The 26,321-nt window shown below is 37.6% G+C and overlaps 3 protein-coding genes across 7 annotated transcripts in view; all 3 read right to left on the bottom strand.

The window, feature by feature from the left end:
• Positions 1–862: 862 nt before the first annotated feature.
• On the bottom strand, positions 863–11,531 carry LOC106166261 (dehydrogenase/reductase SDR family member 11). Of its 2 annotated transcripts, none has more exons than XM_013544752.2 (8): positions 11,466–11,531; positions 4,128–4,267; positions 3,333–3,536; positions 2,836–2,930; positions 2,397–2,529; positions 1,966–2,064; positions 1,665–1,730; positions 863–1,182 (listed from the first exon to the last, which is right to left on the bottom strand). In XM_013544752.2, the coding sequence occupies exons 2-8, from the start codon at positions 4,257–4,259 to the stop codon at positions 1,141–1,143; spliced, it is 771 nt and encodes a 256-aa protein (XP_013400206.1). In that variant the 5' UTR covers positions 4,260–4,267; positions 11,466–11,531; the 3' UTR covers positions 863–1,140. The 2 variants fall into 2 exon arrangements, with proteins under 2 accessions (XP_013400206.1, XP_086873907.1); XM_087017781.1 differs by lacking the exon at positions 11,466–11,531 and adding an exon at positions 10,260–10,453.
• Positions 11,532–14,243: 2,712 nt separating this feature from the next.
• Positions 14,244–21,826, bottom strand: LOC106162093 (dehydrogenase/reductase SDR family member 11). 2 transcript variants are annotated; one of them, XM_087018169.1, is made up of 4 exons: positions 21,015–21,826; positions 17,040–17,138; positions 16,751–16,816; positions 14,244–14,837 (listed from the first exon to the last, which is right to left on the bottom strand). In XM_087018169.1, exons 2-4 carry the CDS (start codon positions 17,106–17,108, stop codon positions 14,796–14,798), a joined length of 177 nt encoding a protein of 58 aa, XP_086874295.1. In that variant the 5' UTR covers positions 17,109–17,138; positions 21,015–21,826; the 3' UTR covers positions 14,244–14,795. The 2 variants fall into 2 exon arrangements, with proteins under 2 accessions (XP_086874295.1, XP_086874294.1); XM_087018168.1 differs by having other exon boundaries at positions 21,030–21,826.
• Positions 21,827–24,307: 2,481 nt separating this feature from the next.
• LOC106158358 (dehydrogenase/reductase SDR family member 11-like) overlaps positions 24,308–26,321 on the bottom strand; it is a 30,716-nt gene continuing 28,702 nt past the window's right edge. For 2 of the 3 annotated variants that reach the window (XM_087018165.1, XM_087018166.1), the window contains exons 5-8: positions 26,005–26,137; positions 25,503–25,601; positions 25,206–25,271; positions 24,311–24,755 (exon numbers count right to left, since the gene is read on the bottom strand). In XM_087018165.1, coding sequence (XP_086874291.1) covers positions 24,714–24,755; positions 25,206–25,271; positions 25,503–25,601; positions 26,005–26,137 — 340 coding nt within the window. In that variant the 3' untranslated portion in view covers positions 24,311–24,713. Of the gene's footprint in view, positions 24,756–25,205; positions 25,272–25,502; positions 25,602–26,004; positions 26,138–26,321 lie in introns of all 3 variants that reach the window. The other variant, XM_087018167.1, reaches the window with a different exon arrangement.

Raw genomic sequence — 26,321 nt, 5'->3', positions numbered from 1 at the left:
ACAAAGATATATTGTAGTATAAATGTACTGTGGTATAGTTAATAAAGGGTAATACAGAGCACAAAAACCCTTGCCTCCCCCTACCCAACGCCATTTTAACAAAATTTGTGAAAAATCAACCATTTGACCTAATACCATTAATACACAGCAACCTCCTAAAACAATGAAAAGCCAAAAAAAAAAGTTTATTAGTTTGAAAAAAGCGAAATATATAATACATATTGTTCTGAAAAACCTTTTATCACTAAAAATATACCGAACGTAAAATAATCGACTTCAACATTTTCACTAATATTATGCAAATCTTTGCACTGGAGGTACAATAAGATGTGTAAAGTTGTCAAGACACAAAATTTTGAGATTACAAATAGGACTAAGGCTTCGTTCACATGCAATGTCTATTTTCTATTTTCTATTTTCGGTATGTCTTATGATCACGGTCTGTGCACTGAATATCCCGCGGCGTAATTACTGGCAGCGCGAGCCAGTTACTATAAGTTACTATAAGTAACTGGCTCGCGCTGCCAGTAATTACGCGGCGGGATATTCAGTGCACAGACCGTGATCATAAGACATACCGAAAATAGAAAATAGAAAATAGACATTGCATGTGAACGAAGCCTAAGTAATGCACTCTTTAGGTGATTAAAACGCATCAACAGTGGCCATTTTACGCATATGTCACAGGCCAGACCACAATCTAGTCCTAGGCCATTTTCTTATTGGGTCTGTGCATTATTAACAGCATAATGAGCGTGTCAAAAGGTGAGCTGCCAGTTTGTTCGTATGACGTATGCATTAGATACATGTAAATCTTCGAGATTACAAATAGGACTGAGGGGGTGTTCTCAGGGGAAATAAGCACGACATCAACAGTGCATATATACATGTAGGCCTACGTAACAGCTCTAGATCTGCCAGATTCACATATATATATTTTCCTATATAGATACTCCCAGATATTTCTCTAGCTATTACGGGCACATTAATGTATAGAGAGAATTTTGAACAGAAATGACGTACGTCTCTTTACATCTCTTATATATATACATATAGCAATATACTAGTATAATATATGCTCAGGTTCTGCACCATACATGTAGAAGCTGCAGTTCATTTCTTGATGGATATATAGGAGTCTTATAGTGGGTCCAAAACCCCACCCACACAGATGTCTCTGATCTGAAAGGTAAAAAAACACAAGTATTTGAAATTGGATTCAATGTTTTATTTATTGCTAAATATAGATGGCATAGTTCTAAATGTATCATTATTCATGTAGAGGTCTAGAGTACCACCCGTCCTCTCAACATTTCAGAAGGAAATTTCGGCACGTGCACCCGACACATTTAGTATGATGGATTTTAACGCTTTAAAGGACTGAAAGGGAAAACAAGTAGTTTAACAGGATCTTTTGACTTAAAAATGTTTCAGGGGCATTTTTTTCTATATGTATAGAATACCGATATATTACATTTAAACAAATGGGAACATCTGATGAGTGAAACACCAGCAATAATTGTACGAGTGACGTTGTTCTAAAAGTCTTTCACCAGACATTTGACATAAACTATGTTTAATATTTCTCAATTTTGTAGCGATTTATCAACAAGCAAATCTTTATCAACAAGCAAATCATTGTGAGATTTTATAACAGAACTTACGTTCACAGACGGCGGGGCAGACAGGATGTAGATCAAATTGTCCGCTATTTCTTCGGGCAGAAGACACTGTAATGATGTCAAAGAATTAAAGATTCGAATATACAATATCACATTCTACTCAAGTAGGCTACTTTGTAGATCTCGAAAAATCTTATCATTCTATGCAAAATCTGTACAGTTGTCAATTTCAAGAATTGTTTCACTGGCATTTCCATTTCGGTCAATCATTAAAACTTCGATCCTTTTTAAAAAGCAATATAGGTTTACGTTTCTTTTGTCTTGTAGTTGTAATAAATGTTACCTGTCTCCGTCTGAACAACTGCTCCATTTTCTCTTTCCCAAACTCCACTTCCACCCACTGTCTCGCCAATACAGTGTCCACCAGAGCAGGACTAATAGTCTGAATTAAATGATTTAGATTATCAGTTTTTCAAACAGCGTTTTCTAAACATTTTGATGTTGTGTTTTTAATATTCATATTTTGCTAAACCCTCAAAGACACCGACCTTTAACTGAAGGAATTTCTACTTTTGCTAGAAAACTGCGTTTTGCCAGAAGAGAAAAAAGCAATATATAGAAAGGGTGCTTTATACAAGTTACAGTTGATCGCGATAAATGCGTTTTCCATCTAATTTATGAACGCCTTTTAATGCGTTCTTCTGTGGAGAATATGACCGTAAATTTGGGAGAGAGAGAGAGGGAGAGAGGGAGGGTGCGGGGAGGGGAACTTACCGACACACGAATCATAGACTCCTCCGCTCTCAGACAAGCCCTCAGACCCTCTGTCAGACATTTCACTGCGTGCTTGGTAGCTGAATAAAAATGCATAGCTGCTATTTCACGGCAATAACGATGCCCAGTTTGGCTGAAAAAACAAAATGAAAAATTTTGACCGGACGATCAAAAAAATTGTACTGACACTGAAAATAGATTTCAATACTGAAGTCAATTTGGTATTGTGATTTGATGTTGATAGATTTCAGAGTCGGCATAAGATGTGGATAACAGCTAACTAATTTAGTAAGCACGGAGTCGCCGTCTAACACTGTTGATGCGGCTGTACTTTTTAGTTGAATGATCTGCATGCATGCGGTGATTTTATATTGTTTTCTTTTATTGCTGAAAATTCAAAAGTAGAACACTTCCTAGATGATAATTCATAAACATTTACCTGCAAATATGAATAATATGGCCATCATCGACTTTTCGCTCTTTCATCGACTGCACGGCCATTTGGGTTACTATTGAGAGGCCCAGGATGTTGGTCTGAAAACAAAAATTTGGCAACAGTGAACATATGACACATACATCTCAATGGTTCTTGCACTCTGGTCGGCTGATGACGATAGTCAGGACTATGGTCGGGTGAAAATAACTCCCTTTTAAAAATACACATGTCCATTCCCCTTCAAAGACTTTATTACAGAGACACTCCCACTACTGCATATAGTCTGATACATGATGGTTGGCCCATGTCCGGTGTAACGGAACAGAGGGTCCGTGTAACAGAAAGTCCTCCCGCCATATAGTAATAATGGCTAGGGTTAGTTTGACCTAAGTGGGTCGAAATCTAGGGCGAGGCTCACCTGTACAAGTGAATGGGAAGCGGACTCTCTGTTTTGGGGGACTCTCTATCAAGTTACATCAGTCTAAAATGGTAATACTCACGTCCAGCATTTTCTGGAAGGTGTCGGTATCGCCACCGAGAAGTTGCTGTGGGGCCAGATACCCAGCGTTATTAACACATACGTCCACCCCACCCACTTGGTCCTTTATGGCCCGGAACATGGATTCGATCTCAGATTTCACTGTCAGGTCACATTTCATGGGGATCAAACGTCCTGTCTCTCCTTCCAATTCTTTTGCTGTCTTCTGTAAATAAAAAATAGAAAAGTGTTAATTTAAAAGACAGCAAATTTGATTAAGGTAGGTTTCGCTTTGTATGTATGTATGTATGTATGTATGTATGTATGTATGTATGTATGGACCCTATCGTGGCTAGCATATGTGAAGTAACCGTTTACGATAATTTTATTCTCTAAGCAGAAAATTATGAAATTTCTACTTCAATAAATCTTTATGTCAACTGTTTTCATTTAGTCAAATTAGTCTATCATATCTTTTTTTACTGTTTTCCAATAATTCAATATTCTTTTTATTGATAAAGTCCTCACCTACAACAGACTGGTGTTGAGTTGAATTCAGAGAAGCTGGTGATTTTACGACCACGTTGGAAACAAGAGGCGGCGTGTTGGTCTGTTAATCTGATTGCTATTAGCGTGAGTTAATGCGCACTAACTAGTGCGACTTATCTCATTCAGAATGGCCCTTTGTAAATTATGTGAGGTCTACTTCAATAATATATATCAACTGTTTTCTTTCATTCTGTCACATCAATACTACCCCCCCCCCCCCCAATACTTTTTACTTCTCCTTTTATATAGGCCTACATGAAAACCTTACCTCTATCAGTTCGACTCGGCGAGCGCACCCCACAACTATCATACCGTGTTTCACGAGCGCTCGACAAAACGCCTCGCCCATCCCAACTGACGCCCCGGTTACCAAGGCAACTCGACCTCTCCAGCGTTCCATAGTGATTGCTAATAATAAGAAAATTGACATGTAAATCTGCAGGCATATTGAATTAACATACAAAACACTTTTTATTTGTATTATTTTTGCGTTCCATAATGATTGCTAATAATAAGAAAATTGACATGTTAATCTGCAGGCATATTGAATTAACATACAAAACATTTTCTATTTGTATTATTTTTGCTTTTTTGTGTATAAACATGGTAGGCAACGTGAGCCGAAAATGTTCTCTTCATCTCTCTAAGCAAAATCCTGGGTATATCAAACACTTAATAGTTGGAAGGGAGACAAGATGGCGTAGAGGTTGACACGAACTCTAGGACACGGGACATAAATTGGTCTTTTTTGACATAGACAAGTGAACCCAACGTCTGATGTGATACATACTGAACAAGTGCACATCCGTGAACGAGCTGATCGGGTGGAGAAAGTACAAATAAGGTGAATAACTGATATTTTTTAACCTTATCACATAGACAGTCTGCGCGAACGTCGCATAGTGGATGATACATACTGACTACATTAAATTTCACGCAGTGCTGTCAACCTTTCAGCATGTCATCCAAACACACAAAAAACACTAAGAAGGGTGAGCCTACACCCAAACGTACGCACAGCGAAGTCTCCAATACAAGTGCTGAAGAAAATAACAGCATTATCTTAGCGGAACTAGAAGAAATAAAATCTTATATGAAAGACATGATAAACAAAGACGAACTGAAAGAACTAGTAACCACCTTAGTTACAGAAATGTTAAAAGAAATGAAGAAAGAAATGGGTTCACAAATCAACAACATGCGAGAGAAATTAGACTTCCTGGAATTTGAAAATAAAAACCTTACAGAAAACATTGCAAGGAAAGACAAAGATTTACTTAAATTGAAAGAGGAGATAAAAGATCTCACAAAACTGAGTCTCGAGGCGGACAAACGATCAAACTACAACGAACAGTATTCTCGTAAGAACAATATTAAAATTTACGGGATAAAGGAAGAGACAAAGGAGAACACTAAGTCCGTCGTACGCGACACATTGAAGGAAGTAGCACAGATAACACTCCGGGATGATGACATTCTAGCAGTACATCGTATACCTGGGGCAAAAACACAACAACCGAGACCTATAATTTTACGAGTGAATAACACGGAGACAAAAGCCAAAATTATGAGGTGCAGAAGGGCAATGAAAACCTCGAGGCAAAACTTGAGACTGGCAGATGACGTCACAAAAAAGAACGCGCAACTTATCCAGCGCCTCGTCAGCCACCCTGAAATTGACCAAGCATGGTACTTTAATGGGTCAGTCTATGGTCGGCCGAAAGACAGCACAAAAAGGGTGAAATTTGACCTGCACGATGATATTAATTTAAAGATAAGAAACGCTTGAGCATGAACTTTATTTCTCCCTTTTCCATTTTCCTCTTGCTTTAATTTCGCACATAAAACCAATTGTCGCACAAAACTGAACGCTCTCCCATGTGCGTTTTCCTATATGTAGTATATTGTGTGAGTGTATGTTTGTGTTTAAATGAGGTGAGTAAGTGGATAATGGCCGTGCGTAAGACTGAGATTGTGTATGAAAGTAAAAGTGTGCACGTGGTACATGTCTGTATGTTAAGCGATGAAAAGAATGGTGTGACTCATTGTCGTACATACATATATATCAACGAAAACGTTATGTCTGTCAATACATTAAAATGCTATTATGAGTTTTGATTTTAGTATATTATCCTTAAATGTCCGGGGGCTAAATAACTTTAAAAAAAGAAAGGGAGTATTTAGGTGGCTACATAAAAGGCCTGAAAATGTTTTCCTCCTACAAGAAACCTACAGCTCGCAGAAAGTCGAAAAATTATGGCGCGCTCAGTGGGGTGGAAAGGTTTGGTATAATCATGGTACTGGGCATAGCAAAGGGGTGATGATTTCATTTAAAAATAACATAGAATATGACATTATAGACACAGTTACAGACCCGGATGGTCGTCTTCTAGGCGTGAAAATTAAAATTGGTACGAGCACTTTTCTTATGTGTAATATATATGCCCCAAATCAAATAAATGAACAAGTTGAATTTTACAGATTTCTCTATAAAGAACTAGCTAAATATGAATCTGATTATGTAATTATAGGGGGTGACTTCAACTGCACATTGTCCAAGCTAGATAAACATGGTGGATTGTCCACACACATTAAAGATAAAGTTATACATGAAATACAAACTATTATGAAAAAATATCATTTAAATGACACATGGAGAAAGTTCCATGGTGCAGAAAGAAGATACACATGGAAAAACTCCGAATCAAAAATTTCCTGCAGACTAGACTACTGGATAACATCTAACGAACTTATAGAAAATTGTTTTATAGAAAAGGCGGAGATACTGTACGCACCTTACACTGATCATGATGCAATATCTTTGTTTTTAAAGACAAAAGATGTGACAGTTAGAGGGCGAGGGTTTTGGAAACACAATAATACTTTACTAGGAGACGAAAGATATATTAACGAAATGAAAATTGTAATTAATGAAGCAAAAAACAGATACAATTACTTAGAGGACCGTGGTTTAGCATTTGATATGATAACCATGGAAATACGGCAGTTTTCAATAAAATTTTCAAAGCAAAAATCTAAACAACATAGAGAAAATGAAAGAGACATTTGGAAAAAAATCAACGCGCTACAAGCCGAGATAGACAATCAATTTAATAAAGAAAAAGCTAAAGAATTAGAAAAACTTAAGACTGAATATGATTTAATCTTAGAAGCTAAAACTGAAGGTGCAATAATGCGCAGTAAAGTGAGATGGTACGAAAAGGGCGAACGCAATACAAATTACTTTATCAACTTGGAAAAACGGAATCGGGTCAGAAATACAATTACAAAACTAGAAATTAATGATACACTAACAGTAACTAACGATAAAGATATTCTACAAGAACAGGAAAAGTTTTATGAAAATTTGTACACCTCACAGAACACTACCTTTAACGAGAGAATCTCAAACAAATTTTTCAATGTACAAAACATACCCCAAATTCCAAACGACCTAAAAATCGCATGTGAAGGAAAGCTAACCATCAACGAGTGCAAAAACGCACTCAAAGTACTTACAAAAAAGAAGAATAAAACCCCGGGTGTCGATGGGCTCTCCGCAGAATTTTACATGAAATTCTGGGAAGAATTAGGAGAGGAAATGGCAGACTGTTTAAATTTTGCTTTTGAAACTGGTCAGTTAAATATTAGCCAACGGCAGGGCATAATAACACTAATTCCCAAAAAAGACAAGGATAGACACCGTTTGGAAAACTGGCGACCTATTTCTTTGCTAAGCGTAAGCTACAAAATAGCCGCAAAAGCACTTGCAAAACGAATGGAAATGACTTTACCAACCATTATCAACAAAAACCAAACCGGGTACGTTAAAAAAAGATATATCGGTGAAAATATAAGACTCATCTGGGATCTTATGTACTCAACAAAAAGGCAAAATAAAGAAGGGATGGCAATTTTCTTAGATTTTAAAAAAGCGTTCGATTGCATTGAATGGGAATTTATAAAAAAATGCCTGAAAATATTCAACTTTGGCCCTGACTTCATTCAGTGGTTTGACATTATGTACGCCAATGCTTCCAGTTGTATTACAAACAACGGATATTCCTCGCGATTCTTTTCAATTACAAGAGGTGTAAGACAAGGATGCCCACTGTCCGGCCCTTTATTCGTGCTGGCCGTAGAAATACTAGCCTGCGCAATACGCGCAGATCCATCCATACGGGGAATTACTATTGATCGTCATGAACACAAATTATGCCAATATGCCGACGATACAACGCTATTTCTAAATGATGTTGGGTCCGCTAAAAACGCATTGAAATTAATATCTGAATTCAAACAAATTTCTGGTTTAGAACTAAACTTGAGCAAGTCCGAAGCCCTGTGGCTTGGAAGCAATAGATTCAACGACGAAAAGCCCCTCGGGTTGCTATGGCCGGATAGACCAATAAAAGCTCTCGGAATTCATTTCTCTTACGATTACGAAAGCTGCAGGTTTCTAGACTTCGATAGTAAAGTTGATCAAATTGAAAAGCTGCTTAACCTTTGGTCCAGCAGAGACCTCACATGGATTGGAAAGATACAAATACTGAAAACATTGGGTCTGGCTAAACTGGTTTATGCTAATACAGTTCTTGAGACCCCAAATGATATTATTTTGAGGATAGATGCTTCATTCAAAAAATTTCTATGGAATGATAAAAAACCAAAATTAAAGCAAAATACATTAATAGCCCCAAAGAGTAAAGGTGGTTTAAATTTGACGCATGTGCCATCGCACGTGCGGTCTCTGAAGGCCTCAATGGTTAAGCGCATAATGTTAGCTGACAACGATGATCCGTGGGTTATAAACATACTGAAATATTTAAGAAGTGTGGGAGGAAAACTTATTTTCAGTTGTAATTATGAACTGAAGAATATTAACATTTCGGACATACCACCTTTTTACGTAGCCATGCTAGATGCATGGAGTGATGTAATACAAACAGACCCTAATAATGCCTCCGATATAAAGAAACAGATAATATGGAATAATAGATTCATACTTGTAAACAAAAAGTCAATATATCTAAGGCATTGGTCAAAAGCCGGAGTAAATTATATGCAAGATATTATAAATATTAATGGTGAATTTATATCATTAGAAGAAATAATAAATCAACACAACTTCGACATTAAGCTGCCGAATTTTCTAGAATACGAAAAAGTAAAAAAATCAATTCCGATATCATGGTTACGTAAACTTCGGGAAAATGCAGAAACAGTTGACAACACAGACTCAGATGAGATAGTATGGACTCTAGCCTCTACAAAAACCATTTACGATAAGCTAATAGAAAGAAATGTAATAAATTTACCCACAGCAAGTTTGCATCTTATCAAATCAGGCGTAAGTGAAAATGATTGGCAGAGAGTTTTCTTGATACCATTTGAGTCTGTCAAAGAAACTCAACTACAAATAATGCAATACAGAATAATTCACAATGTGCTGTACACAAATTCTACACTGTTCAAAATGAAAATAGTTACTAGCCCAGGATGTATTAACTGCCATATGAAAGAAACAATAATACATCGTTTTGTAGAATGTGTACGTGCAAGAAATTTTTGGATTGCATTTGAAAACTGGTGGAACATTCCGAATAACACCATACACTTCAGAAAAAATGAAAAAACTATAATGTACGGGTGTCTGTCAAGCGACCAGCGCGTAAAAGCTTTAAATTTCTGCATTATTGTGGCTAAACAATTCATAAACAAAAATTCAGAAAATCCATCAGTCTATGATTTTGAACTGTTTCTGCATTTTCTTAGTCAGAAGAAGAAAATCGAAAAATACATTGCTATAAAGACAGGAAAAGAAGACAGGTTCAATACAAAATGGAAACGCATTCCTACCATAACGTGTTAAAATTTTCACCTCTAGTACGCTATAGTTGCCGTTATGTAGTTCACAACAAGCATGTATACGTGTAGTATGTATGGACGGATGAGTGAGTGAAAGTAAGTCTATATATTTATGTTCTTATTTATTTATCAGTATTTAATTACCGTAATTATTATCAGTATCATATGCATTTAATCTTTGATTTTCTTGGTGTAATTATAAATTTACCATAATTATAAAAGAGAGAGGCATATGGATACAATCACATGTACGTTACACAAAAGGAGCGGTTCAAACTTTCAAGAGAAGGAGAACTACAATTACATAAGAAATGGATAAGTAAATAACACAGTTACACAGGTATAAAAAAAAAAAAAAAAAAAAAAAAAACACTTAATAGTTATAAATTTCCTTGAAAAATATTATATAGCTTTTACTGGATCTCCCTCTTTCTCCTCGCATTCTACATGTACAAATAGGATACAGATATAGGAATGAGTATAGTAGGAGTAGGATTTAAACTTTACTTTAAAAAAATAAACGTATAGTTACTAGCAAATGTATCTCCTCCGTGGAACTCAATACGAGTTTAAAAGTAGAACACGAATAACCAAGTACAGTGTCTCTTCATGATGTCTTTAAAGCGCCGTTACTCTCATTATTTCGCCAGCATTCTTTTCTATATGCCATCCAAACAGCACGCACTTTCTTCTAGTCTGTTTATAATTCATAAATCCACCCTAGCTATTTAAAATGACAGGCGTCACTGCGGAAGCAAGGCTATTGTGGTTAAAGCGCTGAGCCGAGATGACCTCAAACCTGAGGAGAATTTGTCTCAAGGTCGCACGGTACTCAACACACTAGATGCTTTTTACTTTAAACCCCTATAAACATACTGTATTTTTCACAGGAGTGGCACACTCTTTTGTCCATTGACAAAACACTATGCAGTTTTAAGTCTAACACACTGTGACAAAAACCCTGTGCATATTTAAGTCGGGTCAGAAAGCCGTGAGAGTTCAACGAACTTTATGTTCAGCATAATTCAAAGGGTGTGACGCCGAATTTAAACAGATTTTCCAGAAGATCTGAAGTCGAGTTTCATTCAAGGTCACCCCATCTCTGTAGCCAGAACCAACAATAATAGCACGAAAATGCTTGTGATTCGAGAATTGAGATTGGAATAGGGCTACTGTACATATATTTTGTGTGAAGCCAGATGTCAATGCCCTATAGCGTACTCTATATGAATCATAAGTGCCAGTTTATAAACGACACAAATGAAATCGACATGCTAAAAAAAAAACAAAAATCAAAATCGATGACAGCAGAAATTAGACTTAAAAATTGCACCTTCCAATTCCTAGCCGTATATTGACCTACTTACAGGTATTTCCACTGATCCAGTCCACACAAGGTAAATAGAAAAATAAAGGTGCAAATATCATTTTTGGAAAACAATGTAATGGACTTATACTATTTTAAAGACACAGTTGCACTCTATCGGGTTTAGCGGCAATGGTGTGATATAAGTACTTGGTAAGATCCTAGATGTATAGGCCTAATGACAGCTTAAAAAAATTTATGTGACCTACCTTACCTAGCCTTACATTAAGGCCACGCAAATATCATTGGTTTCAAAATTACGTGTTTTGATAATAATCAGATAACAAATAATGAATGTCTATAGACTAACTTATTTTCATTAACTTACTGCATAATTATTTGTATCTCTTACGAGGTGGCCTAATGTCTTACCTTGAAGTGCTGTGAACGCGAGCCTCCCAGACTGTTAAATATTACGTTGTGACCTCGTAACCACTGTCATGCCACCTAGCGGCAGACACGCTACTTTTGTTAGTAGGCTTCTGTGTTGACAAAAATTGAGTTATGCATCACAGTATGAATGATTGACCCGAGCGTCCCATGACTAGTCTGTCCTGCGCAGGCACACGGAGACGCCAATCCGTGCGTTTTTAGTGATTTTGCCCATTCAGGGACTACCAGGGACTCGCTTTGAAGGACTCTATGAGATAAACTCTGAAATTACAGAAATTAGCAGTTGAGATGTATGCCATACTTGAAATATCCAGCAATTCTTTAAAACTTCTGTTTTTTTCTTATAAGCAGTGTGTCTCAGTCTCATTTATTTATGAATTAACTTGATCATTATAATTTGTTACTATCATTGTCAATTTTCATGGGGTGGGAGGGGGAGGGGAGAGGGGGGTCACCCAGAGCTCGCGCCACTCTCGATTAACCGAATAACGAGAGGTGCGCTGGGTCGTAATCCTCATGTGTTTTTGGCATTCGCCTCTCGTCCGCTGATTTCAGCATGTCGAATTAGTTATAAGGTCTACCGTCTTTATTTATGTTTCTTATGTGTCTGTAGACGTGTTGGGAAAACCGAGTTATTCGTGGAAAGTTTACTTATGAGGCAGGTTCTTACACGCCAGGAAACATTGAAGAGTATATATATATATATATATATATATATATCCTCTTCATTTTAATTTATTTAATCTGCAGGTTTCCCAATATAATTTTCCATTATGTCAACGACACTCACGTGCATATTTGTATTAAAGCGTCTGTTTGCGGGGCTGTTTAATAGGTCTACAGCCTTTACCAACCAAAAAACAATGTTATAAAACTCGTTTGTTTGAAGTCTTTGAAGGAGAGAAAGAAAGTATTATAAAGACGTAAACATTTTTCATGGCACCATATTTTGTTATTCTTCAATCTCACCGTTCTGTGTTGTAAGCTGCAGCTGAAAAAGCAGAGTTAAAAATAAATCAATCTACCAAAAAAAATCACAAATTTAGACTAATTAAGTAAATAAATAGTTTTAGGAGAACAAAACATGATTTTTTTTAATCAAAAATAAAGTTTTATGAGGGTGCACAACGCAATCGTTCAGCTTCTATTTCGACTCAACTATCGCAATCGAAACATGTAAAGACAAATGGATCTTATACTAATAGATTATAGATTGCAGATTTCTGCGACCTTTATGCACCTATGTATTGGTTGTTGCACAACTGATCCAGCTCGTTATGCACGAAAACGGTCTGGACAAAACGCTCTAGGGTGACTGCTACACAGTATGGGTTTCTTTACTTGAGCAAGAACCCCAGGAAAGATTATTGCCCATAGAATAGAACAGCAATTTTATCAGAGAAATTCGAGAGGCCACGGTATCCGACGTCGTTTACAGGAGAAAAAAAGCAGTTAACTTTCGGTTTGAGATGATGGATCGGTCCTATAGCTACACTTACTAAGTTAGTAGGTACTTAAGGTGTAGGTGAATGTGTGGAGGGGCATTTTCACCTTGTTAAATAAAATAGTTTCTGAGGTTGCCCTCTAACATTGGAAGGCAGGTACATGGTTACCAGAATATTCCTGTATTGGATGTGGTTTACATGTAGGTTTCGTTTCCATCGATGGCTACCAATGGTCAGCAACAAAAAGACATTTAATTTATTATCATTATATGCATATTTCGAAATAACTATAGAACTCACTCACAGATTTTTGAAGAAGAGATGAAATGGCAACATATATTGCGTATTCTAAAAAAAAAAATACAATTCTTGAATTTAAATATATTTAGGCCTATTATACAGAATTGCTGGCAAATCTCTGTAGGAACAATAACATGGATCCTGAACAGCTGTTACATAAAGGCGTCTAATCTGAAAAACAGATCCAAAAAAACAGATTTACTCATTTCTTTTCCGTTTGTATGCGTGCAGAAATTCTTAACGAACTTATAATCTTATTACCCTTGAGAAAAAAAGGTTCGAAGTCAATAAACTAAATGTCCGCTCCCGTTGCAGGATCTGTAAAAAATGTTCCCGACGTTCCCTTCCTTTCTATCCTCTACAGATCTTACCCTTTTTTTGGAATGTGCTTGACCCTCTGGTTTGAGCGAGTTATGTTACAGGGTGACCCCCCCAAAAAAAAAAAAAAAAAAAAAAATTATAATAATAGAATGAAAAGGTACTGCAATAAAAATACAAAAGGTTGAAAGAAGTCCCTGTAGCCGTCCCTGTAGCCTGCAATTTTAAAAGGGAGACCAGTCCTTTATTATATAAAAGACAACCTTTTTATGCCATAGGGCCTAATGGAACATTATTGATTCAGAGCGGAACAAATGCACGTTTAACCCTCCCCACCAACATCCCCCTTTTAACGGACCTGATGTGTGTAATGCACGTGGAAATGATTTCCACATTAACTAAATGACGTATACTTGACAGGCAGGCCTAATTCAAGGTAAAAAAACAAAACTTTTGCTCCTCACACTCCCTTAGCAACATCCTAAATACGCCAGTGGAAATATTGCGTCATTTTTATTTAATCTTGTTTAGTAGCATAGGATGTTCGAAATATTAAGCACGAATATGCAACTTTCACCTTTTGAATCTGACCACATTTTTCTAAACAATATAAAATGAGTTTGGCTATTGAATTCATCACCTTTTTTGTCCATTTCCCCGACACTTTCCCCAAGCACCAATACAAGACGACAACTTCCAAAAACAATGAAAAGCAAAAGCATTTATTAGTTTGTAAAACTGAAATATATAAAAATACATATTGTTCTGAAAAATTTGCCACAACCAAAAATATAGCCAACATAAAAATAATCGACTTCCAAAGTCTCCGTAAAATTATGCAAACGTTTACACTGGAGACATAGTAAGATAAAGTTGTCAAGTTGACAATGGAAAAGTCTTTAAGTCAGGACTGAGTGGTCTGTCCTCAGGGGGAATGAACACGATATCAACAGTGCACATATACGTATACATGTATATGCACTGTTCTTACCAGTTCCAGATCCACCAGGGTCACAGATACTTTTTTTACCACATACTCCCAGATATTTCTCTGGTTATTACGAGCACATTAGTAATTTACTATCCGGCGAGAATTTTTGCACAGAAATGACGTCATTGGTCACTCAGCTGCCCTCTGGTAGAGAGAAATATGTATATTTCTAATACATATAGCGCTATACTAGTGTATGCTCAGATCCTGCACTATGCCAGCTAAAGTTGACTTCTTGATGGATATAGAAACTTTTCAGAGTGGGTCCAACACCCCGCTCATACAGATGTCTCTGATCTGAAAGGTGAAAAACAAAGGTATCAGAACTTGAATTCAATGTTTTATTTATTTCCAGATAAATAATTTAGTTCCAAATGTATCATGACTCATTTTGATCACCATTCATCCTCTTTACATTTCAGAAGGTAATATCGACATACGGCACCTTAATTTGAAGGTTTTAATCGCTTTAAGGGGTCTAGGATATCAACGAAAAAGTCCAAAACTAATGCAGCTAATTAAATTTCCTATTAACTAAAGGATATGGTCTAGCAAGCAAAACAATTTTCCAAAGTTTGTAGTCACAGTGTAACACGAGTGACGTAATATCAGCGTTTTGGGGCTAAAATTGTCATTTTTTTAATCAAGATTTTCTCTTAAACAAAAAGCCCTATAAATACGATTGAAATAGCTATCTAAAGGTTAGCACAAAAACCAGTAAACTCTGTCAAGATTTTCTCTTATTATTTTTACGTTTGATTTTATTTTGATAAAACGTGAATTTTACGAAATATATATGGACCATCCACTTTCAGTATTAATAACTTCAAAAATAAAAAGTCAATCAAGAACCCAAGACGCAGTCGACTAGATATTATACTGAAACACAGACACATCAAATTTCATGTCAATCTGCCAGGAAAAGAATGAGATATGGGGATTGAAGTTTAGACTATGTTATCAATCTTCAAAGCTGAGAAATCGCTCATAAACCATTTGGCTCAGGTAATTGGGCTAATTTAGCAAACTAATTGCACCTCCACCTTACCTGTTATCATCTTATTGATCGGGAAGGTTTATACACCATTACGTGTTAAAATTGGGTTGTTTGTTTCTATCTAGATGCCAGAAAATCTTACTTTTGTACGCAAACTTATTCGCACCACGAAAGCCGCTCTTCCCTGAGAAATGATTGACAGCTGAGTAGGCCTTCCTACTCTCGTTTCACTGACGTAATTAATCATAATTGTGCCTGACGCAGTAGGAGTCTGTGCACTGTCTAGGAAGTGTCTAAGGAAGCGCTAACAAACAAAAAGAAAATTACTTGAGGTGCAAGCAGAGGACAATGCCACCCGTCGTGCGTGGACGCCGCTCTACACACCAAGACGCGAAAATGGAGAAAGCAAAGAAAGAATTACCCTGAGAAACGGCCGAATGTGGATACGTATCAGCCACGATAGGCGAGTTTGAAAATGTTTTGGGTGGCAATATTATTTATAAACTTGCTTGCTGTTACGATCTTTATTGTAAATAAAATGATTGCCTAACGATTTTTTTCTGACAACCCCAGACGTTGTACGAATTCTCAGCAGCTCAAGTGTGATCTTGACGTGACGTGATTGAGACGCTAAGGGAAAAAAAATTAATATATTGTTAAAAAAATGTAAAAAAATGTAAAAAAATGGAAACAGTATAATCTCAGTTTAGCTGACGTAAGACTTATGAGCTGCCAGTGCACGCGTAACAGCTTAAGACAAGTTAGACAACCATTCTTGCCCCGCCCCCCATAGTAACGGTGCTTGACAACGGAGGCCGAGCCTAAAGGCTGCCACGGACAGGTAGAAAAACTCGTCCAAATGTATATTTTTAGTCCGTGTTGCAAAAATATAACTTAATTGAGTATTAGATACAATATTGATTATTTCTAACGTATAAAAAACTAAAAATCGAGTTTAAGACGTATTTTTAATATCCTTGACCCCTTAAATGTCCGAATAGGAAAAAAAATATGTCTGGGCACGGGCATTTTCATACGAATAGAATACATATTACTTCTAGTCAAAAAGGAACATTTGACGAGGGAAACACCAGCAATAATTGTACGAGTGACTTTATTCTAAAAATCTTTCGCCAGACATCTGACATAAACTATGTATAATATTTTGTATGCAACCTGGTGTGGCATTGTGACATTTCATAAAAGAACTTACGTTCACAGACGGCGGGGCAGACAGGATGTAGATCAAATTGTCAGGTACTTCTTCGGGAAGAAGACACTGTAATAAAATACCGCACTCCAGTCAAACACTTTGTAGAATCCCGCACAAAAACTACAGTTGTCTATTTCATTGTACCACTGGGGTTTCAATTTCGGTCAATCATTAAAACTTCGATCCTTTAAAGCAATACGTTTCTTTTGTCTTCTACATAGGAGACAGGCAGCTTCAAATACAACAGAATTTCGGTCAGGACACATTTTGAAACAGAAATACACAGTACCTGTCTCCGTCTGAACAACTGCTCCATTTTCTCCTTCCCAAATTCCGCTTCCACCCACTTTCTCGCCATTACGGTGTCTACTACGGCGGGGCTAATAGTCTGAAATTATTTAAATTATCAGTTTGTCAAACAACGTTTTCCAAGGATTTTGTTGCCGTTGTTATTGTGTTTTGGATATTCCACGTTCATACCTCTTACAAATTTACGTGTAAACCACGTTTATAGTAACGTTGCTCCCACGTTATGTGTAACGTGGAGCTGAAACGTGTATTCCACGTTCATACCGCGAACAATTGTACGTGGGATCCACGTTGTAAGTCACGTTGCTGCCACGTTATAGGTAACATGGAGCTGAAACGTGTATTCCACGTTCATACCTCTTACAAGTTTACGTGGAAACCACGTTTATAGTAACGTTGCTCCCACGTTATGTGTAACGTGGAGCTGAAACGTGTATTCCACGTTCATACCTCTTACAAGTTTACGTGGGATCCACGTTGTAAGTCACGTTGCTGCCACGTTATAGGTAACATGGAGCTGAAACGTGTATTCCACGTTCATACCTCTTACAATTGTACGTGGCAACCACGTTCAAAGTTACGTTGCTGCCACGTTATAGGTAACATGGAGCTGAAACGTGTATTCCACGTTCATACCTCTTACAAGTTTACGTGGATACCACGTTCAAAGTAACGTTGCTCCCACGTTATGTGTAACGTGGAGCTGAAACGTGTATTCCACGTTCATACCTCTTACACGTTTACGTGGGATCCACGTTGTAAGTCACGTTGCTGCCACGTTATAGGTAACGTGGAGCTGAAACTTGTATTCCACGTTCATACCTCTTACAAGTTTACGTGGGATCCACGTTCAAAGCTACGTTGCTGCCACGTTATAGGTAACGTGGAGCTGAAACGTGTATTCCACGTTCATACCGCGAACAATTGTACGTGGGATCCACGTTGTAAGTCACGTTGCTGCCACGTTATAGGTAACATGGAGCTGAAACGTGTATTCCACGTTCATACCTCTTACAAGTTTACGTGGGATCCACGTTGTAAGTCACGTTGCTGCCACGTTATAGGTAACATGGAGCTGAAACGTGTATTCCACGTTCATACCTCTTACAATTGTACGTGGCAACCATGTTCAAAGTTACGTTGCTGCCACGTTATAGGTAACATGGAGCTGAAACGTGTATTCCACGTTCATACCTCTTACACGTTTACGTGGGATCCACGTTGTAAGTCACGTTGCTGCCACGTTATAGGTAACGTGGAGCTGAAACTTGTATTCCACGTTCATACCTCTTACAAGTTTACGTGGGATCCACGTTCAAAGCTACGTTGCTGCCACGTTATAGGTAACATGGAGCTGAAACAGGTAGTCCACGTTAATACCTCTTACAAGTGTACGTGGAAACCACGTTTAAAGTTATGTTGCTGAAATGTTGCCATGGGAACCACGTAATCTTGTAAAAAATATAGGTAACGTGGGGGTGCAACGTTTATCCTACGTTAAAAAATGGTTAAAAATTTTCGTGGAAACCACGTTTATAGTAACGTTGCTGCCACGTTATAGGTAACATGGAGCTGAAACGTGTATTCCACGTTCATACCTTTTACAAGTTTACGTGGATACCACGTTTATAGTAACGTTGCTCCCACGTTATGTGTAACGTGGAGCTGAAACGTGTATTCCACGTTCGTACCTCTTACAAGTTTACGTGGGATCCACGTTGAAGGTTAGGTTGCTGTCACGTTATAGGTTACATGGAGCTGAAACTTGTATTCCAAGTTCATACCGCTTACAAATTTACGTGTAAACCACGTTTATAGTAACGTTGCTCCCACGTTATGTGTAACGTGGAGCTGAAACGTGTATTCCACGTTCATACCTCTTACAAGTTTACGTGGGATCCACGTTGTAAGTCACGTTGCTGCCACGTTATAGGTAACATGGAGCTGAAACGTGTATTCCACGTTCATACCTCTTACAAGTTTACGTGGAAACCACGTTTATAGTAACGTTGCTCCCACGTTATGTGTAACGTGGAGCTGAAACGTGTATTCCACGTTCATACCTCTTACAAGTTTACGTGGGATCCACGTTGTAAGTCACGTTGCTGCCACGTTATAGGTAACATGGAGCTGAAACGTGTATTCCACGTTCATACCTCTTACAATTGTACGTGGCAACCACGTTCAAAGTTACGTTGCTGCCACGTTATAGGTAACATGGAGCTGAAACGTGTATTCCACGTTCATACCTCTTACAAGTTTACGTGGATACCACGTTTATAGTAACGTTGCTCCCACGTTATGTGTAACGTGGAGCTGAAACGTGTATTCCACGTTCATACCTCTTACAAGTTTACGTGGGATCCACGTTGAAGGTTAGGTTGCTGTCACGTTATAGGTTACATGGAGCTGAAACTTGTATTCCAAGTTCATACCGCTTACAAATTTACGTGTAAACCACGTTTATAGTAACGTTGCTCCCACGTTATGTGTAACGTGGAGCTGAAACGTGTATTCCACGTTCATACCTCTTACAAGTTTACGTGGGATCCACGTTGTAAGTCACGTTGCTGCCACGTTATAGGTAACGTGGAGCTGAAACTTGTATTCCACGTTCATACCTCTTACAAGTTTACGTGGGATCCACGTTCAAAGCTACGTTGCTGCCACGTTATAGGTAACATGGAGCTGAAACAGGTAGTCCACGTTAATACCTCTTACAAGTGTACGTGGAAACCACGTTCAAAGTTATGTTGCTGAAATGTTGCCATGGGAACCACGTAATCTTGTAAAAAATATAGGTAACGTGGGGGTGCAACGTTTATCCTACGTTAAAAAATGGTTAAAAATTTTCGTGGAAACCACGTTTATAGTAACGTTGCTGCCATGTTACATGTAACGTGGAGCTGAAACGTGTATTCCACGTTCATACCTCTTACAATTGTACGTGGCAACCACGTTCAAAGTTACGTTGCTGCCACGTTATAGGTAACATGGAGCTGAAACGTGTATTCCACGTTCATACCTTTTACAAGTTTACGTGGATACCACGTTTATAGTAACGTTGCTCCCACGTTATGTGTAACGTGGAGCTGACACGTGTATTCCACGTTCGTACCTCTTACAAGTTTACGTGGGATCCACGTTGAAGGTTAGGTTGCTGTCACGTTATAGGTTACATGGAGCTGAAACTTGTATTCCAAGTTCATACCGCTTACAAATTTACGTGTAAACCACGTTTATAGTAACGTTGCTCCCACGTTATGTGTAACGTGGAGCTGAAACGTGTATTCCACGTTCATACCTCTTACATGTTTACGTGGGATCCACGTTGTAAGTCACGTTGCTGCCACGTTATAGGTAACATGGAGCTGAAACGTGTATTCCACGTTCATACCTCTTACAAGTTTACGTGGAAACCACGTTTATAGTAACGTTGCTCCCACGTTATGTGTAACGTGGAGCTGAAACGTGTATTCCACGTTCATACCTCTTACAAGTTTACGTGGGATCCACGTTGAAGGTTACGTTGCTGCCACGTTATAGGTAACATGGAGCTGAAACGTGTATTCCACGTTCATACCGCGAACAATTGTACGTGGGATCCACGTTCAAAGTTACGTTGCTGCCACGTTATAGGTAACGTGGAGCTGAAACATGTATTCCACGTTCATACCGCTTGCAATTGTACGTGGCAACCACGTTCAAAATTACGTTGCTGCCACGTTATAGGTAACGTGGAGCTGAAACGTGTATTCCACGTTCATACCGCTTGCAATTGTTCATGGCAACCACGTTCAAAGTTACGTTGCAGCCACGTTATAGGTAACGTGGAGCTGAAACGTGTACTCCATGTTCATACCTTTTACAAGTTTACGTAAAAACCACTTTTATAACAACGATGCTCCCACGTTATGTGTAACGTGGAGCTGAAACGTGTATTCCACGTTCATACCTTTTACATGTTTACCTGGGATCCATGTTGAAAGTTACGTTGCTGCCACGTTATAGGTAACATGGAGCAGAAACGTGTATTCCAGCACAGGCTTCAAACAACTGCGCATGTGCGAAAAGTGCGCTGTTTGAAATAAACAAGTTGGTGAAATTGACAAAGACCGTCTGGTTGATTTTATTTCATTACCTCTCTGGTGTCTTTTTGAAAATTTATATTAGAAATGTTCTATTGATTTTATGTTGTAAAAAGTAAATCCGTCGGAATTCCTTAGAAAAACATTTATTTTACCTTCATTTTAAGGGGATTCCCATTGTATTTATAGTGTTATATGTGGCCCCAATGGGGATTTTCACACCTCCCCTACTCTTGATTAATAAAATTCTTCACCTTGAGGATTGTAAATTACATTGCAAAATACATTGAAAATCGTAGGAAGGTTAACTGCAGATAATGCTGCGAGGATATTCTTAACAGTGGGGGAACTCGGCCAATATAAAATTTTTAACTTCGTTTTACGATTTTGGAGCGCCTGTTCTAATTTTTGAAAGCGAGGCAATGGAACCAAACAATGCGATACAATTTGTAATCTCGTAAAAATTGCTATTTTTATATAAAGGTTATAGCATGGAGTACATCGAAATGCGACTTGTTCATTATTATGATCTTAAATAATAATTAATATAAAACAAACGATATAATACGTTCTTAACGTTAGCCTATTTATTAGCTTAATTGATTTTTTTTCGTATTTGGAGATTAAAAACACAAAAGTTGTCTGGTTTCATATCGAGGCACTGCGTTTCGTTCGTGTGCTGTGTATTCCACGTTCATACCGCTTGCAATTCTACGTGGGATCCACGTTCAAAGTTACGTTGCTGCCATGTTCTAGGTAACATGGAGCTGAAACGTGTATTCCACATTCATACCGCTAACAATTGTACGTGGGATCCACGTTCAAAGTTACGTTGCTGCCACGTTATAGGTAACGTGGAGCTGAAACGTGTATTCCACGTTCATACCGCTTGCAATTGTACGTGGCAACCACGTTCAAAGTAACGTTGCTGCGACGTTATGTGTAAAGCGTCTGTATTAATAGGTCTACAGACTTAACCAACCAAAAAGCACAATGTTATAAAACTCGTTTGTTTGAAGTCTTTGAAGGGGAGAAGAAAGTATTGTGAAGACGTTAACAATTTACATGGCACCACATTTTTGTTTTTCTCGAACTTAATCGTTCTCTGTTATAAGTTACAGCTGAAAAGCAGAGTTAAAAGATAAATTAATCAACCAATAAATAATTAATTTAAAGACATATTAAGTCAATTAATATTTTAGTGAGAACAAAAAATGAATGGTTTTGCATTTTTTAATCACAAATAATCAAGTTTTATGAGGGTGCTCAAAGCAATCGTTCAGCTTTTATTTCGACTCAACCATCGCAATCAAACCAAATGCAGTTATGGATTTCCTCCATGGATTTATTTAGGGCCCTACAACTTAATGTGTTTTATTTTTCAGAAATTGCGTATTCCGTGCTTTTATAGTCCGTAAGCCTTAAGATGATCTCACCTTTGCTGGAAATAATTCGTTACATGTAAAGACAAATGGATCTTATACTAATAGATTATAGATTGCAGCTCTCTACGACCTTTACGCAACTGCATATTGGAAAAAGTTCCTGCACAGCTGATCCATCTAGGTATGCATGAAAGTGGAGAGAATGGTCTGGACAAAACGCTCTGGGGTGACTGCGACACAGTATGGGTTTCTTTTCTTCAGCAGGAACCTTAGGAAAGATGATTGCCCATAGAATAGAATAGCGATTTTATCAGATAAATTCGAGAGGCCACGGTATCCCACGTCGTTTACAAGAGTAAAAAGCAGTTCAACAACTTTCATTTTGAGATGATGGATAGTCCTCTAGCTACACTTATTAAGTTAGTAGGTACTTAAGGTGTAGGTGCATGTGTGGAAGGGCATTTTCACCTTGTAAAATAAAATTGTTTCTGAGATTGCCCTCTGACGTGGTTTTTGTTTCTGAGATTGCCCTCTGACGTGGTTTAAGTTTCGTTTCCATCGATGACTATAGCTACCAATGGTCAGTAACAAAAAGTCATTAAATTTATTATCATAATATGCATGTTTCAAAATAACTATTCAACACACTCAGATTTTTGAAGATGAGATGAAATGGCAACATATATTGCGTATTCTAGGAAAAATGCAATTCTTGAAATTAAATTTAGCAATATTTAGGCCTATTATACAGCACTGCTTGCAAACCTCTGTAGGAACATTAACATGGATGCTGAACAGCTGTTACATAAAGGCGTTTAATCTGAAAAAGAGATCCAAAAACAGATTTACTCATTTCTTTTCCGTTTGTATGCGTGCAGAAATTCTTAACGAACTTATAATCTCATTATCCTTGAGAAAAAAAGGTTCGAACTCAATAAACTAAACGGCCTCTCCCGATGCCCGATCTGTAAAAAGTGTTCCCGGCGTTCCCTTCCTTTTGTATCATCTACGGATTTTGCTTCACCCTTCCCCTTCTTTTGGAATATGTTTGACCCTTTGATTTGAGCGAGTTATGTTACAGGGTGACCCCTCCCCGGGTGCCCCTCCCCCCCTCCCCCCAAAAAAGGTACTGCAATAAAAATACAAAAGGTTGAAAGAAGTCCCTGTAGCCAGCAATTTAAAAGGGAGAGGAGTCCTTTATTATATAAAAGTGAACCTTTTTATGCCATAGATATATATAGAAATAATGGAACATTATTGATTCAGAGCGGAACAAATGTACGTTCAACCCTCCCCACCAACATCCCCCTGTTAATGGACCTGGCGTGTGTCATCATGCACATGGAAATGATTTCCATATTAACTAAATGGTGTGTAAGAACCAACGTTTAACAGGTTTAAGTTTTACTAGTTGTATTTATTTTCTCAGGAACCAATCCTCAAGGGTTTGTATACTTTCCCTTCCGCAAAGTTGCGCCCCTGAACATAAACTAAACGTACTACCCATTATTTTTAACCGTGTGCCAGTGCATTGATAACATTCTAAAGAAATTATTTTTTAAGCTTCAATACATTCTGTGCTAGCACATATCGACAATAAAACAATACAACACCACAATTGTTCTAACAACCAAATTTCCACACAAAATGTCATTCTAGTCGGAAAGACAAATTGATGAACTGAAGTGAAATGTGTTGAAAATATGAACTGAACTCGACAAAAACAATGAAAAGCAAAAGCATTTATTAGTTTGTAAAAATGAAATATATAAAAATACAAATTGCTCTGAAAATTTTGCTGTCACCAAAAATATAGCCAACACAAAAATAATCGACTTCCACATTCTCCGTAAAATTATGCAAACGTTTACACTGGAGGTATAATAAGATGTACTAAGTTGTCAAGTTGACAAATACGTATATATATATGCACTGTTCTTACCAGCTCCAGATCCACCAGGGTCACAGATACTTTTTTTTACCATATACTCCCAGATATTTCTCTGGTTATTACGAGCACATTACTATCCGGCGAGAATTTTTGCACAGAAATGACGTCATTGGTCACTCATCTGCCCTCTGGTAGAGAGAAATATGTATATTTCTAATACTATACTAGTGTATGCTCAGATCTTGCACTATGCCAGCTAAAGTTGACTTCTTGATGGATATAGAAACTTTTCAGAGTGGGTCCAACACCCCGCTCATACAGATGTCTCTGATCTGAAAGGTGAAAAACAAAGGTATCAGAACTTGAATTCAATGTTTTATTTATTTCCAGATAAATAATTTAGTTCCAAATGTATCATGACTCATTTTGATCACCATTCATCCTCTTTACATTTCATTGGTAATATCGATATACAGCACCTTAATTTGAAGGTTTTAATCGCTTTAAATGTCCGAATAGAAAAAAAAAACATGTCTGGACACGGGCATTTTCATACGAATAGAATACATATTACTTCTAGTCAAATAGGAACATTTGACGAGGGAAACACCAGCAATAATTGTACGAGTGACTTTATTCTAAAAATCTTTCGCCAGACATCTGACATGAACTGTGTATAATATTTCTCAATTTTGAATCGATTTATCAACAAGCAAATTTGGGACAATAAGATAACGTATGCAATCTGGTGTGGCATTGTGACATTTCACAAAAGAACTTACGTTCACAGACGGCGGGGCAGACAGGATGTAGATCAAATTGTCAGCTACTTCTTCGGGAAGAAGACACTGTAATAAAATACCGCACTCCAGTCAAACACTTTGTAGATTTGCAAAATCCCGCACAAAAACTACAGTTGTCTATTTCATTGTACCACTGGGGTTTCAATTTCGGTCAATCATTAAAACTTCGATCCTTTAAAGCAATACGTTTCTTTTGTCTTGTACATAGGAGACAGGCAGCTTCAAATACGACAGAATTTCGGTTAGGACACATTTTGAAACAGCAATACACAGTACCTGTCTCCGTCTGAACAACTGCTCCATTTTCTCCTTCCCAAATTCCGCTTCCACCCACTTTCTCGCCATTACGGTGTCTACTACGGCGGGGCTAATAGTCTGAAATTATTTAAATTATCAGTTTGTCAAACAACGTTTTCCAAGGATTTTGTTGCCGTTGTTATTGTGTTTTGGATATTCATATTTTGCTAAATCCTCAAAGATACCCACCAGTAACTGAAGGAATTTATACTTATGCTAGAAAACTGGGTTTTGCTAGAAGAGAAAAAAAGCTAAATACAGAAAGGTGCGTTATACCATTTACAGTAATCTTCATAGATGTGTTTTCAATCTTATTTATGCATGTTCTTTTACAAAGAATAGACCATAAATAAGATTTGTAGGGGAACAGAGAAAACTATTGTACTAAAATGGCATTACCAATTTCAGAAATATTCTGAGAGAGAGAGAGAGAGAGAGAGAGAGAGAGAGAGAAAGGGAGGGTGCGGGGAGAGGAACTTACCGACACACGAATCATAGACTCCTCCGCTCTCAGACAAGCCCTCAGACCCTCTGTCAGACATTTCACTGCGTGCTTAGTAGTTGAATAAAAATGCATAGCTGCTATTTCACGGCAATAACGATGCCCAGTTATGCTGAAAAATGAAAATGAAAAATTTTGATCAGACGATTACAAAATTGTATTGACATTGAAAATAATTTCCAATACTGAAGTCGATTTGATATTGTGATTTGATGTTGATAGATCTTTTGGACATGAAATTTGAATCACAGCTAACTTAGTAAGCACAGAATCGCCGTCGATTCGGCTGTATGCCT

The sequence above is a fragment of the Lingula anatina genome, chromosome 7, assembly GCF_051362555.1.
Source record: "Lingula anatina isolate TDL-2025a chromosome 7, LinAna3.0, whole genome shotgun sequence".
NCBI classification, from domain to species: domain Eukaryota; kingdom Metazoa; phylum Brachiopoda; class Lingulata; order Lingulida; family Lingulidae; genus Lingula; species Lingula anatina.
The sequence above is the reverse complement of the archived record's forward strand: the minus strand, read 5'-3'. Positions and strand labels throughout refer to the sequence as shown.

Excerpts from the sequence above, each read along its gene's own strand:
- LOC106166261 (XM_013544752.2), bottom strand. The coding sequence starts at position 4,259 with ATGGAACGCTGGAGAGGTCGAGTTGCCTTGGTAACCGGGGCGTCAGTT. Across the intron at positions 2,931-3,332 it reads CCTTCCAGAAAATGCTGGAC|ACCAACATCCTGGGCCTCTC; the intron begins GTGAGTATTACC and ends TTTTGTTTTCAG. Across the intron at positions 1,731-1,965 it reads AGTTGTTCAGACGGAGACAG|TGTCTTCTGCCCGAAGAAAT; the intron begins GTAACATTTATT and ends ACATCATTACAG.
- LOC106162093 (XM_087018168.1), bottom strand. The coding sequence starts at position 21,077 with ATGTTACCTATAACGTGGCAGCAACGTAACTTTCAACATGGATCCCAG. Across the intron at positions 17,139-21,029 it reads ACTTTCAACATGGATCCCAG|ACTATTAGCCCCGCCGTAGT; the intron begins GTAAACATGTAA and ends AAATAATTTCAG. Across the intron at positions 14,838-16,750 it reads CTGCCCCGCCGTCTGTGAAC|ATCAGAGACATCTGTATGAG; the intron begins GTAAGTTCTTTT and ends TTCACCTTTCAG.